Source organism: Equus przewalskii, chromosome 31 (assembly GCF_037783145.1).
Source record: "Equus przewalskii isolate Varuska chromosome 31, EquPr2, whole genome shotgun sequence".
Taxonomy (NCBI): domain Eukaryota; kingdom Metazoa; phylum Chordata; class Mammalia; order Perissodactyla; family Equidae; genus Equus; species Equus przewalskii.
In genome coordinates this window covers 24,251,951-24,266,942 of record NC_091861.1, presented here as the reverse complement: position 1 = coordinate 24,266,942, position 14,992 = coordinate 24,251,951, and the positions used below count along the sequence as shown (strand labels likewise).

General features: G+C 38.5%; 1 protein-coding gene across 13 annotated transcripts in view; it reads left to right on the top strand.

The window, feature by feature from the left end:
• Positions 1-14,992, top strand: part of KCNT2 (potassium sodium-activated channel subfamily T member 2) — a 351,003-nt gene that overhangs the window by 263,225 nt on the left and 72,786 nt on the right. For all 13 annotated transcript variants that reach the window (XR_011535342.1, XR_011535341.1, XR_011535339.1 and 10 more), the window contains one exon: positions 9,602-9,713. Coding sequence is in view for 8 of the 13 variants with exons in the window: in XM_070602415.1 (XP_070458516.1) it covers positions 9,602-9,713 (112 nt within the window). In the remaining 5 variants the exon portion in view is untranslated. The remainder of the gene's footprint in view (positions 1-9,601; positions 9,714-14,992) is intronic.

The following is a 14,992-nucleotide window of genomic DNA, read 5'->3' as shown; positions in this document are numbered from 1 at the left end:
TGAAGCGTTCAGAGCCGTGCAAGGCAGAGAATAGGCAGACAGTAATTGGCGGCTGCTGCTTGTTAAAAACATATGTCTTCAAGGTGATGTTTCTTAAATAGTGGTCCCAAAAATGTGTAAGCAGATATCATGGTTATTTTATTAGTTGGAATTATTTGGGCAAGAAGTTAGACGCAATATTGTATTTGGTTTGTTTATTTCTAGGAAAAAAAAAACAAATCCTGTGATCTACTCTGTGTCTGTATGTAGAAGGCAAATCAAGATTACTGTATGATGTCACTTTATATGGGGTGATGCTACATTTTATTTTGGCATTTGTAAGTGACTGTGGAACTATTTGGGCTGGTGCCATTTTGACTTGGTTATTTTGACATTCCATTTTGATGTGGGGCATTTTGACTTTTACATTTTCAGCTTCTAAGACTACTAAGGAAAATGTTAGAAAATCTTCCATCTGTGCATATATTAGAGCCCAGGAGATAAGAAGGAGATGGAATTCGAGTAGGAAATGAAAGTAAGAGTGCTCTAGTTCCCAAGTATTTGGTGTAATTGCCATGAACTGTTTTGCCAGTCTGGAGTAAAATTAAATTTGTTATTCAGAGGCCCAAATTGATCACCTGAGCCCCTATCTGCCCAGCTTACTAGGACATACAACTTCACTTGACAGGACTCTTTTCTCCCTAAACTGTCCAAGGACCCTTGAGAGTAACTCAGTCCAAAAAGATCAAAGGCAAACAGGGGCATCTCGTTAATTCTCTGGCAGTGTACACGTGTGTAGGAGTTGTGGAGGGGAAAGAGGACTTAGGGGAGAGTTGAGGCCATGAGGAGAATGCCTTTTCATCTGGAGTTGCAGCTATAACTTAAACACATAGTTTTGTGATTGAAAACCGGGCTGTGCAGTTGAATGTGTCTCCATCCAGTGTGGGGATTATGCATTTGTTGGTTTGGTCCCTGCGTGTTCCTCCCAGCGAACCTACCCAAGGAAGTGTTTCGTCGTTAACATCCAAAGTCTAGAGCACGGCACCCAAAGTTTTCACTCTCAAACAGTTGAGCACTCCTGAAGATTATGCTAAGATGGTGGGCCCAGAGGAGCCGCCAGCCTCAGTCATGCTCTGCGCCAGAATGAGCTGTCTGGCCAAAACAACCAAAACAGCCTCTTTATTGATCACTCACCCAGATTTGTTCCTTCCCTCATGATGAGTCTTCCTTTCTGGGCTCTTGGTAGCAAACTTCCTCTGGGACAACCTCTGTCCCAGGGGTTCCAGATTGCCCAGGTAAGAGAATATCTCTAGTACTTTACTCAGAAGAGAGTCCTTGAATCCGAAACAATTGGTCCACCTGCTCCCCAAGAGACCATTTCAGAATACCAAAGACGTTAGGAGGAAAGGTCTTTGCCAAATGAGATCCTGTTAAACCTTTCTCTCCCGCTTGCTTAAGGACCTTTGTTTACACACCTAAGAGAAGACACTCAGGCGAGCCCACCCAGCGCACAGGTCCGTAAAAAGTGAATGTCTGATTTCCAAATTGAAATGCAGATCCTTACTTTTAAATGCGAATCTCTCTTGCTGAAGTTTTACCTAACAAGGTACTGGGTCCATTTGGGAAATACTGCACGCTTTCACATTTTTATAAACAAGCATTAAGATCTAAGGTAAATTTAAGTAGGCACGTCAGAATGTGCCTTGAATTAAAAACAAGCCCTTCAAAGTGGCTCTGTCAGATTGACGGATCAAAATGCCCTACTTTTGGAATGTTTGTCATGTCAAAGACATCTATCTTTATTCTCGTTTTACTGAGAAAGCAAACAACCTTGAGAGCGACGTACTGGCTCGTCCTAACCCATATAGGGAAAAATATGGCAGATTCAGGCCTGAGTCAGTGTGTCCAACTTTCTCTAGTCATTGGGAAGGTATCGTTTCTCTGGAGAGCACCCAGAATGATGTTTAGTGCAGGGTGGGTACCAAATTAGAAACCTGTTGGTTTAATTTGTATTGTCAAAGTCCAGGAGTGATTTAGTCTAGAAGTCCCTTGGGGTTGACTTTGTTTTAATATTGATAAAAGATAAACTGAGGCAGATTAAAAATTTTGAGGATTAATTTGAGGAAAATCGATTTGAATCAGGCCACATCCAATCTGGCAGATAGAAAGAGCTCCAAGGAGCTGTAAAAAATGAAAGACTTTTATAGCCAGAAGGGAGCAGGAACAGGAAGTTATACTGCAAAAGAGTGGGGTGGTTATTACAAAATTACTTTCCTTTAAGGGATGGCAGGGGTCTAAAAGGCAGATTACCTGACTAGTGCTGACCAGGTGATTTCTGATTGGCTAGTTTAAGATTCCATCTCTGGGAGAGCCAAACTGTAATGAAGTGTTGGTTTGGTGATGTGAGGCTTAGCATAAGTGACTCCATTTGGATCCCGTTGTCTTGTTTTTAACAATATGAAGATATTTTTGTTTTTGCTTTTGTTTTCTAAAATGTAGCTGGCCAGACTTGTAAGATAATGTGTACTCTATTGATGGAAACATTTAAATAAGTCATGGGTCTGTCATCTGGAACAGAGGAATTCCTGCATTAGCTGGGCGGCAGGTCAGGATCAGCTCCACAGCCACCTGCGATTGTGATTTGTTAATGTAGTATTAGTGAGCATCTACTAAGTTTAGGGATTATACAGGATGGTATGATTAAGGCAGACATAGCTTCTGGCCTCAGGATGCTAATTGTCTAGCACGGAAAGTCTTAAGCAAGTCATTGAAAGATTTAAATAGAGAATTATAAGTGCAGCAGCTAGTGAAAAAAATAGAATGTTATATAGACCCAGATATCAAGAATGTGTGATCTAGCTCAGTGGGTCAAGGAATGCCTCCCCAAGCAATTGGTCTATTCCTTGAAAGATAAAAAGACGAAGTGGGCAGAGAGATGAGTTGAACCTTCCACATGGGGGCAGCATGTGCAAAGGCTCTGAGGTACTAAGACTAGAATTTTCAGCGACTTGGAGCAGAACAAGAGGAAGATGGCTCTGACATGAGGCTGAAATGGAAATCAGAAGCCAGAATATTAATGACTTTGTAGAACACGTTAATAAGTTGTGCTTTATTTTAAGAATAACAGGAAATCATTGAAGGATAGAAAATTTTAAAACATTATGTCAGCTACAGTGTGGAGAATGATTTTGAGGATAGCAAGAGAGGGTGAAAATTGACCAGTTACAAGACTTTTGAATGGCCAGGACTGTAAAAGCATAAGTGTCAAGTTAAAAAATAAAAATAAAAAAGGAATATTGTCTTTAGCTTGACACAAGTAGTCATAGTCTTATTAAGGAAGTAGCAAGTGCGTATGGAAAATGACATAATTAAAAATACTGATACTGAATATGTATAAATGTAAGAGTGATTCCTTTATATGGTACAAAAATATTTTTAATGTTTTGATTGATTTACCTGGATAAAACCTTTAAATACAGGAGATAGCTGATATTTATTATACTCTCATTTATTACTACCTCAGGCTTAGATCTAAAGTGTTTTAAAAATATTTGTGAAAGGTTGAAATATATTCATATTTGTTTTACTGTTGATCATCGATTGTATTCTAAAACTGGTGTTTCATGTCTCTTAGTGTGTCTATATATCTATATATTAATATATACTCCTCATTATTCAGAAACATTCCCAGACACCACATCAGATCAAAATTTATAATGTAACACAGTAGCTCAGTAAGTAATATATTTATTAAAATATTGTACACATCTTCCAGATTTGTATGTTCTCATGTTTGTTTTGCTTTAACATAATATATGAATGCAGGTAGTCTCAGAGTCCTCCCAGTAGTCCATGAAATAGAGTATATGGGATGTTCTTCATCTTTGTATTGGTTAACATAAGTAGGCATGTCAAAGTATTTATTGAATGAATTAATTCAGGCAGATAACTATTCCATAGACATTTTACACAATTATGCTTACATCATTGAGTCAGAACAGAAAATAATTGTAGAAAAGCTTTAAGTAGGACAAACTATGTTATTTTTCAATTACAATTTTACTTTATTATCAACCTAGCACCTAGGGAAAAGAGACTTCTCATGACATTTTATTTCTAAAATGTTACATATTCAAAATGTGTTTAGGTCATATAAAGGCCCAGAAATAGATTTACAGTGTTAGTATTTTAAAGATACATAATTAGATCTATTAGATAACCAAATTTGTAAATATAAAATATTATCATTGAATATAAGTAATACTTTATAGATATGAAGGACACTACAACAAAACATTTCATTCTTTAAGTATTAAGTATTATTTAGTTCTAGATTTTTCACTAGGTGGCAGACTTAGATAATACATTCAATTTCTAAGTTTCACATAACGTAAATGGTATAGGTTCATTCACATAGAACAGAAATGGCACATCACATAAATTTTGTTGTCCTATCGAATTTCAACTCTACAAGTCACTTAAATATAAAGACCAGGTCACTCAATCATATTATTACTCATTCTTACTAAGACCTCAGATATATCTAGCTACATATGTGTATATTTCTGTTTGATACAAGTGTAGAAAGAGATTATAAACAAAAGAATTCAAGTAATCACAGATTTGTCTAAAGTTAGAAAAATAATATAAATGAAAGATAAAAGCCATATTCTTAGCAAAAATAAACATTTCAAAAAGATAAATAACTTTTCATTTGTCTGCAGTGATGTTTTCCTTAGAAATTCCTTCTCTGGATTTATATCTCAATGCTGTCCCAGATGTTTCTCACAGGATAGCCATTCATTAGTGTCTTAATGCTACTTATTCTGTGAACATTCAGTCAGCCACATTTATCACCCCTAGAAAAATATGTACAGCTTTATAATTCATGAATTTTCACAGTTTTCTCTATTAAAGTTGCAGAGTATAATTTAAAACCGGGAGTTTCACTTTATATATTTTTTAATCTCCCAGAGACCGAAGCTTTCCAATAGCAAGCACTGATAGTTACTTGTTAAATTAGATGTTAAATAGTGTCCTCAGTAAATAAAATTAACAATAATAAAGTTCTGATCTAACAACACTATTTAGGGTAGATAGAGAAATAGATATTATAAGAGATTAAAATAAAGTTGACTTTTAAGATCTGAAACTCCAACATGTTGCTAGATATTCTTAATAATTTATTATTTTCTCTAGGTCATTTGAGTTTACTTTGCAATGGTCTACCTACCTATTTATTAGAATGGGGAGGTGTGTTCTAGAACATGACTCCTTTGGTGTGACTCAGCCTCTGCTACCTACTAGGATGTTACCTTGAACATTTTTTTTTTGTCCCTATGCACCTCAGTTTCCTCATCTGTAAACTAATAATTATAAGTAAATCATAGAGTAGTTTTCTGGAGTTTGAAGAAATAATTAGTGACTCTCTTGATTTCTAACACGAGTTGGAAACTACTGAAATCCAAAGAAGTCAGGCAGATAGAGATCTAAGTATCAGGCAGGACCATGTAGCTTTGGCGTCTGGCAACAGTGGGCTTCTTAAATCTTCCCCCAAGATCCATGACCAGGGGCCATGCGGGGCAACCACAGGACTTGCTCTGTAGGGCTGAGCTCAGCTCATGGCTTGGCACAGACCAGAGAAAGCCCAAAGAGGCTGAAAAGGTAGAGTCAGGGTTGATGGACAATGCCCCCAGCTCTTCCCAGGGAAGGAGGGGCTTCAGATGCAAATACAATACAAGGAGGTCCCTACGAGATGTTGTGAAGACTTCATGAGTTAAGACATGAAAAATGCTAAGAATAATACTCTATAATTTTAGACATTATCATTTTGGGAGTCTTTTTTACCCTTGCAGAAGATAAAAAAGGAAAAAGGCAAAGAGGAAAACCTTAGATTAAGTTTCCTTTTTGAAGTATGAACATGGGATTTATTCTCTAAATGAAACTATAGAACTTTTTGTTCATTGATTCCTTTTGGGACTACAATTTATTCGTTTTAGTTTCCGTCGTCACAGATTATTGAATATTGCTTATGACAAATGGTATTATGGTAAATATCTTTAGTGACATTGTTATTTTAAAATATCTTAAATAAATACTTTTGAAACTCCCAGATGGCATGAGATTTGGCAGTTGGTGGCATTTCCTAGGCTTACCAGATGGAGTTGTGCCGACCCAAAAATCAATTGACATTTTTTCCATCAAGCTGCTCTTCTAATGTTTCAAAAGTTTCTGAAGAAGTGAACTTTAATTAATCAAATTTGCTCTCATTGGTGACTTTGTACTGAGAAGAATAGAGCTTCTAAAAGAAAGTCATGAGAATACAGATTATACGATGTTTCTCCATAAACTAATCTAGTTAAATTGCAGCACTCTCTTCCTCAAGATTTTATCTGCTAAACCAAAATGCACAACAAGAATTGAGAAAGAGTTTATTGTAACAAAGAATTATTAATTACAGGAATATAAGGTGCACTACGAGGTGCTGAGAGGGAGACCCTGTCTTCCTAGCTGTCACGATTTAGTAGGAGAGCTAAGGCATGGATAAAACCAACCAGAATTTAGTGCAAGTGCAGGGGAGGAAAAACTGCTCCTCTATCCTCTGGGTCCTTCTGGCTGGTACATAAGACAGAATAACAGGAGAAAATCAAACAAAGTTTAATAGTATGTGTACATGAGAGAAACCCAGGAAACTGAGGAACTTGCCAAAATGGTGAAAGCTACCAAGTTAAAGACAAAGCAGGATGTTGGGGAAAGTGATTTGGGACTTCAAAGGGGAGGAAGGCAATTCATATGGAGATGGAAAGGCAAATGTTTGGTAAACAAATGTTGACCATGCCTTGTAAAGACAATGAAAGGGGGCTGGCCCAGTGCATAGTGGCTAAGTTCACAAGCTCCACTTCAGAGGCCCGGGATTTGCTGATCCGATCCTGGGCATGGACCTGCACAGAGCTCATCAAGCCATGGTGTGGTGGCATTCTTCATAGAAGAACTAGAGGCCTTATAACTACAATATACAACTATGTACAGGGACTTTTTGGGGAGGAAAAATAAAAAAGGAGGAAGATTGGCAAGAGACGTTAGCTCAGGGCCAGTCTTCCTCATGAAAAAAAAATACAATGAGAGATGGAGAGAGTTTTGATTAAATGGTTCTTGCTAGGTTCCTCCCTGTTTGTTACCACACAAAGGGCACGATCTGCTCGCTGCAAGACAAAAGCCAATCGTCAAGAGGCAAGATGGTGGCAGAGAAAGGGCATTTTATTACAGCTTGCTAGCAAGAGGGAAGATGGCCGACTCATGTCCAAAAGAACTCTCTTAAGAGGGGCACAGAATCTTGAAGCAGTTATATAGGCCAGTGGGTTGTGGGGAGGGGTTAGGAATGTTGACCCAAGAGTCACCACAGCAGTTCTTTCTGTTTTCATTGATGATGGCTATCAGCATAGATGCTCTGTTTGGGGGTCATCACCTTCCTAAGGAACTCAAAAGAATGAAGTTATCATCTTATCGCAGCTGGGAGGTATACGCACTAGCAGGGGTCATAAAATCTACAAAGCAGGTAGATCTCCTGGAGGGTGCATATCCAGCTGGGTTAGTTAGTTTGTCAGAGGTCATTCAAAGTTACAACATGGTTTCTTTTCTACAAAATGGCTTCCCTTATGTCAACCTTGTGTTGAGCCGGTCTCATGTCTACCACACCTAGTTCATATTATACTATAGTTATGTAGGGTGATGGTTCCTTGCTGAAACAGGCTTCTATCTTAAATTATTTTAGGCAGTTAGGGAGAAGGTCAGAGTTTCTTCGTGAGTCTTTTGTTCTTGAAAATAATCAAGCCTTGGGGCTGGCTCAGTGGCATAGTGGTTACGTTCCCACACTCTGCTTTGGCAGCCCAGGGTTCACAGGTTTGGATCCCAGACGCAGACCTGCACACTGCTTATCAAGCCACACTGTGTTGGCATCCCACGTATAATAGGAAAATTGGCACAGATGCTAGCTCAGTGACAATATTCCTCAAGCAAAAAAAAAAAAAAGAGGAAGATTGGCAACAGGTGTTAGCTCAGGGCCAGTTGTCCTCACACACACACAAGATAATAATCAAGCCAAAGAGACACATCCTGGGGTGGCAAATTCTGATCCCCCACACATGACACACCTGATGATATAGTTTTCCAAGGCTTTGATTAGGTAAGGCTCAAATATTAGTCTATTCAGGTAACCAAGAGAGCATACGCTTTTTATAGGTAACTCTGAAAGAAAGTATTTTGAAGAATCTTTTAGCATCTCAACTGGGATGGTGACTGAAGCTCCGTGGAGACAGACCTGAGGGTCAGGTAATCAGGAAGGCCCCACCACAGGCTGGAGAACAGACCCCTTCAGGCTGCGAAGATGCCAGGCAGGCCCCTCTCCCTGGAAGGAGGGAGAGCTTCTGGCAAAATGTCAATGGGCATTAGAGGGTTAGAGCGGAGGGAAGTTCTAAAGTTGTGGGCAGTGCTGGAGCTCGGGGGCGGAGCTCTCATCTCAGAGGAAGTGTTTTCTTCTCTAAGGCACCAAATCAAGCGCTCAGGTGCATGGAGGTGGCAGAGCCCTCACTCCTGGAACTAACATCACACGGGAGTAAGATGAGCTGGAGAAGCTGATTTGTTTCTGAGCCACAAAGAGGATGTTTATATCCTGCATCTTTTCAGTCAGTTCTAGTGTCTGAGTTCAGGGTATGGGTTCAGCCTAGTGGTAGGAATTTTAAGTGGCCAGAACTGAGTTTAAAGATATATTGTGTGGAGAGCAAACCTGATTGTCACATGAAGTGTCTGCCACAGAGAATCTCAAAATATTTGAACTGGAACAGCAGCCAAGGATGTATAGTACCAGCTAAAGAGAAGATCATCAACAGTAACGATAAAAAGGCATTCGCTGTGGTGTTATCTTGTCCCTTTTTTCTGGGGGAAAAAAAATCTGTGTGCATGCATGTGTGTGTGTGTGTGTGTGTGTGTGTGTGCTTGGGGGCAGAGGTGAATGAGAAGACAGTTAATGCAAAGCTATGAACATGTGGAAATTCTCAGGATCCTTTTAGAACAGCACTATCAATTGAGCCTTGGCCTAAATTCATTATGGTGAAATGTTAGTTCAATTAAAGTAATTTCCTCTTCCCAGAAGTTCATTGTAGCAAGATTTGACATTTAAAATTGCATCCTATGGGAATATGAGAGCTGTAGGAGATCAAAGAGCTCACTTTATGGACAATAAGCGCATCAGGTGAAGTTTTTGCGAATCAGCACATTCATCTTAGAAATTTCCATTTCACTGTTATCCAGAAAGTAACCTTGTAACTTCTTAAATCAGCTTTATGAGTTTCTCTTCTATGCTGTTTCATGATTGTAAAGAGAAAAAGTCTAATAAATTACTGAATTTTTTTTTCTTACAGTGCTAAAATGTTGGTTAAAATATTTTTTGGAAAATAGAGTTTCGTTTTCCTTGTGTTGTACAGAACAGCTTATGTGGTGCTGCCTGCTGTTGCAATTGCATGTACTTTTATGCCTAAGGCTAGGAATCACTCACTCGTAAATATGTTGTTATAAAAAATACCATATTGGATTGTTAGTGTAATGCAAATGTTTTTTTGAAATGTAGGTTGTTTTCCAGTCTCAGTATTATCACAGAGCTTACTCACCCAGCCAACATGAGATTCATGCAATTCAGAGCCAAAGACTGTTACTCTCTTGCTCTTTCAAAACTGGAAAAGGTAAGACTCCCCGTTATTATGTAAGTTGCATTAAACTATTTTGCTTGAAAGAAATTTCTAGAAATTTCTGGAAAGAAATGCCATGCGATAGCCAGAAATAAAAATGCTGCTTTGAATTTCTATTTGGAGGCTAAAATCTTAATTTATAATTTTTTAAACAATGTGAATTGATGGATTTGAATCATTTATATCACAAGTAAACTTAATGGGGATACCTTGCCCTATCGTCATTAATTGTAAATTGAAAGCATGACTTATGAAAGAATTAAATGCAATGGGAATGTATATACTCAGTTATAATGTCAGTTATATTGATAATATCATGAGTGCTATGTCAAGTAATCTATACTTATATAGGGCTTTGCAGTATTCAGAAATCCTTAAGGTCTTAGAAAAGTTGTAGGCTTTGTTGAAAGTTATTCTCTCAAATGGCGCCAACACAATCTGAGACCAAGTTGAGTTTATTGCTTACCTAGGTAAGGGAGACTATCACCCAGGAAAGCTTTGGCAATGCCTCAGAGTGGGGAAAACAAGGTCAAAGTTTATCGAGATTTGGAAATTTTATTTAATGAGAGTCTTTCAAAGCATGGACTTAATTAGGATCAGGAAGGGATCAGGATAAAGCTAATGGAGACAGTGGAATTGCAAAGTCATGTTACGTGGACAGAAAGATATGGTTTCCATTCTTTGTCCAGACTGAGTGTGGGGGTAAGTGGTTTTGCATTCAGCATTTACCTGATATTAGCATACTGGGAGAATTTGATATAAGAGAGGAAAATAAAATTCAATCTTGTACATAGGAAAATGTGTTAAATCTATGCTATCTTCCTTGTTTATAACGATATAAGACATGAGACAATGGTGCCTTACATTTTTTTGGTTAGTTCTTTCTTTCACTTAATTTTATTTTGATTACCAGATACTGCCAGATACTGTCCTAATTCCTGGGAGACATATTGTTGAGTAAGGTCATTTCTGCACTCTTGTCTGTTGAATTCCAAATTCTAACTGGTCACATATATTGTGTTGGTAGAGTGTCCCCACTGCTCCTTTATAGTCTACTTCGGTTATTGTTAGGCACTGCTTCTAGATGAGGAAACCGAGTTTAAGACAGGTTAAATAGGTGCCAGCCCTGTGGCCAAGTGGTTAAACTTCTGCATGCTCCACTTTGGCGGCTCAAGTTTCACGGGTTAAGATCCCGAGTTTGGATCCCCGGTGTGGAGGCACTCTACTTATCAGCCATGCTGTGGAGGCATCCCCCATACAAAGAAGAGGAAGACTGGCACAGATGTTAGCTGAGAGCTAATCTTCCTCAAGCAAAAGAAAGGGGAGGATTGGCAATGGATGTTAGCTCAGGGCAAATCTTCCCCACAAGAAAAAAAGAAAAAAGACAGGTTAAATAACTTTCCAAGATTATAAGCTATCAAGTCACTGCAGTAGCAGAAACTTAAAGCTTTTAATGCTCAAGACAGAAAATTTCCATTATGCCATACTGCTTTGACTACATAGAAAGGGTGGCAAGCACAGCTAAACTGACTCAGCGTCCACAGGCAAATCCAGCAATTAGGAATCAAGCTGGAATTGGTACTGGTGTGGTGTAGCGTGGCCTCCTTCATGACAAGTGAGGGAGGATCACCTAATGATGGAGAATACAGGCTCTGGAGTCAGACTGGTCCATTTGTCCACTACTTTCTAGGAATGGAACCTGGATAAGTTATTTACGCTTTCATAGCCTTGGAAGTCTCCTCGGGAAACAGTAGTAATAGCTAAATAACAGGATCATTGCAAACATTATACTACACAATCTATCCAAAACATGTAGCCCACTTTTGGCATATACTCAGTGCTCAAGTAAATGATACTGAAAGCATAATTATAGATTATTATTGTTGATATTGTCACTAATAAATATTGCGTTCTGTGTATTCAATTTTATGCCAAGTCAGTTGAGGTAGCAAGGTCATAATTGTGGGAGGTATTTTCAATCTTGGTGAGTGTGTGTCTATATTGTGTACTTGTTGCATTAGAGGAAAACAACAGAATGAGCTTTTGATCTTTGCTGGGGAAGTAAATAAAAATAAAATCTTCTGCCAACCTAGAAATCCTCTCCACAAACAGAAAAGTTTCCTTCGAATAGGCATTAAACCACACTGTGATGGGCCTCTCAGGCAATCCGCTAAAGAGACTGCAGAGACAGAAAGACATCTCATCCTTTTATGTAGCCAGGCAGATACGATCGTTTACATGCATGTTAATTGTCTCGATCCAAAGGAAAAATGAAACTTCTTGTATCTTTGTGGCACGCAAGAAGTTACAGCATGGAGGCAGGCACCTAGGCTCAACTCCCAAAGAGAGAGAGACAGGAAGCTTTATGTTCACATTTCAAAAAGATCGTTCCAAGGCCCCCAAGAAAGACATTCCTGGGATACAAAACTGGCTAGAGGTTATTCAGGTTTTCAAAAATTTTGCATGCTTCTCAGAGAGACAGAGAAATGACTTACAATTGCAAGTTGTCCAAAGGAAATGCTCTAGGGAAAAGAGAGGGGAAGAGCAAGTTTTCTTTCATTTTTGACATCAGGGAAATTCATTTATTTTTTTCAATTTACATTTACCCTTATATCTTCTAGATGTTTCCCTAGAAGAATAAAGGAATTTAATACATTTCCTAATTATTCAGGAATAGAGGAATTAGGGGAAGTGGTATTGAAACCAATTGTTTGGATGTTATAAAGCCATGGAAAATTCTTTTTAATTCACTTATTATCATTTTATCCACTGAAATAGGGATTTTTGTCACATAGAAATCTTTTAGACTTCTATGCTGTAATAGGTTGAACTGTGTCCCTCCTCTGAAAAAAAAAGATGTGTTGGAATCCCAACTTTCAGTATCTCAGAATGTCAACTTATTTGAAGATAGGCTTTTTATAGAGGTAATCAAGTTAAAGAAGGCTATTAGGGTGGGTCCTAATCTCATATAACTGATGTAGGGACAGAAAAATTTTCCCTTCTTCCCTTCTAGGTTCTTTGGCTTAATAATTAAATTGACATAAGGCAGATTAATAGGAGAAAAGTAAATTTAATTTCATCTGTACAAGAGCCTCATAAAATGAGACCCAAAGGGCAGCCAGGTAACTGAAGCTTGTATAACATCTTGAGCTAAGGAAAGGCTTAGGGACCTGGGGATACAAAGTGGAGGAAGGCCCTTCACAGGAAGACAGAGGAGATGTTTGGAAAACAAAGCTTGACCTGTTATGCCAGTGAGTTTCTTAGGAAAAAGTTATCTTCTGGTAATAGCTCTTTCTGGTACAGGCAATTGAGGGGCAGGTGAAGAGGTTTTCCTGAATCTGCTAGGTTTTAATTGCCTTCATCTCAAAATAATCCGCATGTCAAAGTAGCATATTTTGGGGAGACTTGCTCTGAACACCTTTGCTGATATCCTTAGATAAACAGTAAACTTGGAAACAGACAGACACACATGTGAAGAGAAACGGAGAGAAGACAGCCATCCATAAGCCAAGGAGAGAGGCTGGGACAGATCGTTCCCTTATAGTCCTCAGAAGGAAGCAACCCTGTTGACACCTTGATTTTAGACTTCCGCATCCGGAACTGGGAGAGGCAATAAATTTCTGCTATTTAAGCCACACAGTTTGTGATACTTTATTGCAGTCCTAGCAAACTGTTACATGTGCCATCAATGACATGGTAACTGTTCATTTCTAACTAGTACTTTTTATCACTGATATAAATACAGCTAACTTACTGTTGAAAGTAATTATCTTTTTATATTTGTCTTCTGGATACAAAGAGGTATTTTCAGGTTTAGGAAACAGATCTTTATTTCCAGTATTTTAAATACATTCCCAGTAACATTTTATAGAGTTATTGTTGGCTGAGGAATAGGTGGATTTTTATTTTTCTGAACATAATTATGAATATCATTTGATTCTATTTATAATTAGATGTGCCTGTACTTTCGCAGATGAGGACTTCACCTCTAGAAACACAATCAAGGTTATGGATTAGAAAGAAATACCAGCTTGGCTGCTTAACACACATTTTTGTTACTAAGTGGTTCTCAAATTTAAGCAGTGATAGAATTTGCAAGGATGTGTGTGAAAGGTTAGACTGAATTGACCTTGGTCACTTTACTTGTGTGTTGATTACATTTTGATGTTTCCTGGTAGGCTTTGGGTCCTAATAGATAGCTGGTTGCCCTTGGTAACATTCTGCAAGGATGCTCTGAAAGAGGCTACTCCCTGAAGATAATAACTTCCATTAGGAAAAGGAAAGCATGGAAAACACAGAAGGATCACTGGTCCGTGGCAATGATGGGAACAATGATTGCGAGGAGCCCCCTCTGCTCTTGTGAAAAGGAAGTTTCTTGATCAGTCCTTGATTATTTTTTTAGATTTACAATCTGGAGGAATTCTCTTGCCCGTTGTTTTGTGTGGCCCTTGTCTCTCACCTTAAGCTTCCTCCTTACGCATTATTATCCATGTCACTTTAGGAGTACGTTCTGCTTTTTTTTTTTTTAATACTCCAGCAAAGCACTCTATTTTATTTTATTTCTTTTGTATGATTTTTTGGGGGGTGGGGTGAGGAAGATTGGCCCTGAACTAACATCTGTTGCCAATCTTCCTCTTTTTTTCCTCCCCAAAGCCCCAGTACATAGTGGTATGTCTTAGTTGTAGGTCATTCTAGTTCTTCTATGTGGGATGCTTCCACAGCATGGCTGTTGAGTGGTGCATATGTCTGTGCCCAGGATCTGAACCAATGAACCCTGGGCTCCCGAAGCAGAGCGCGTGAACTTAGCCACTTAGCCGTGGGGCTGACCCCTGGCGGAACATACTTCTTGCAGTCTGTGCAGCTTTTGTAACCTGCTTCTTGTTTATGCAAGTTTGAAACAAATATAAAGATTTTTAAGTTTATAAAAGCATTTTTTTAGACTTTTAAAGTCTAAAGATTTTCAGAATAGACTGCTAATTTCTCTCAAAAACTGATAAACTTCTGTTTACTTCCATTCATTTTTCTGGCCAGAATATACCCAAAGTTCATTCTTTTTTTTTTTTTTTTTTTTTGCTGCGAGGAATTTTTTTTTTAAAGATTGGCACCTGAGCTAACAACTGTTGCCAATCTTCTTCTTTTTTTTTTCCTGCTCTTTCTCCTCAAATCCCCCCAGTACATAGTTGCCTACTCTAGTTGTGGGTCCTTCTGGTTGTGGCATGTAGAATGCCACCTCAGCATGGCCAGACGAGCGTTGTCATGTCTGCACCCAGGAT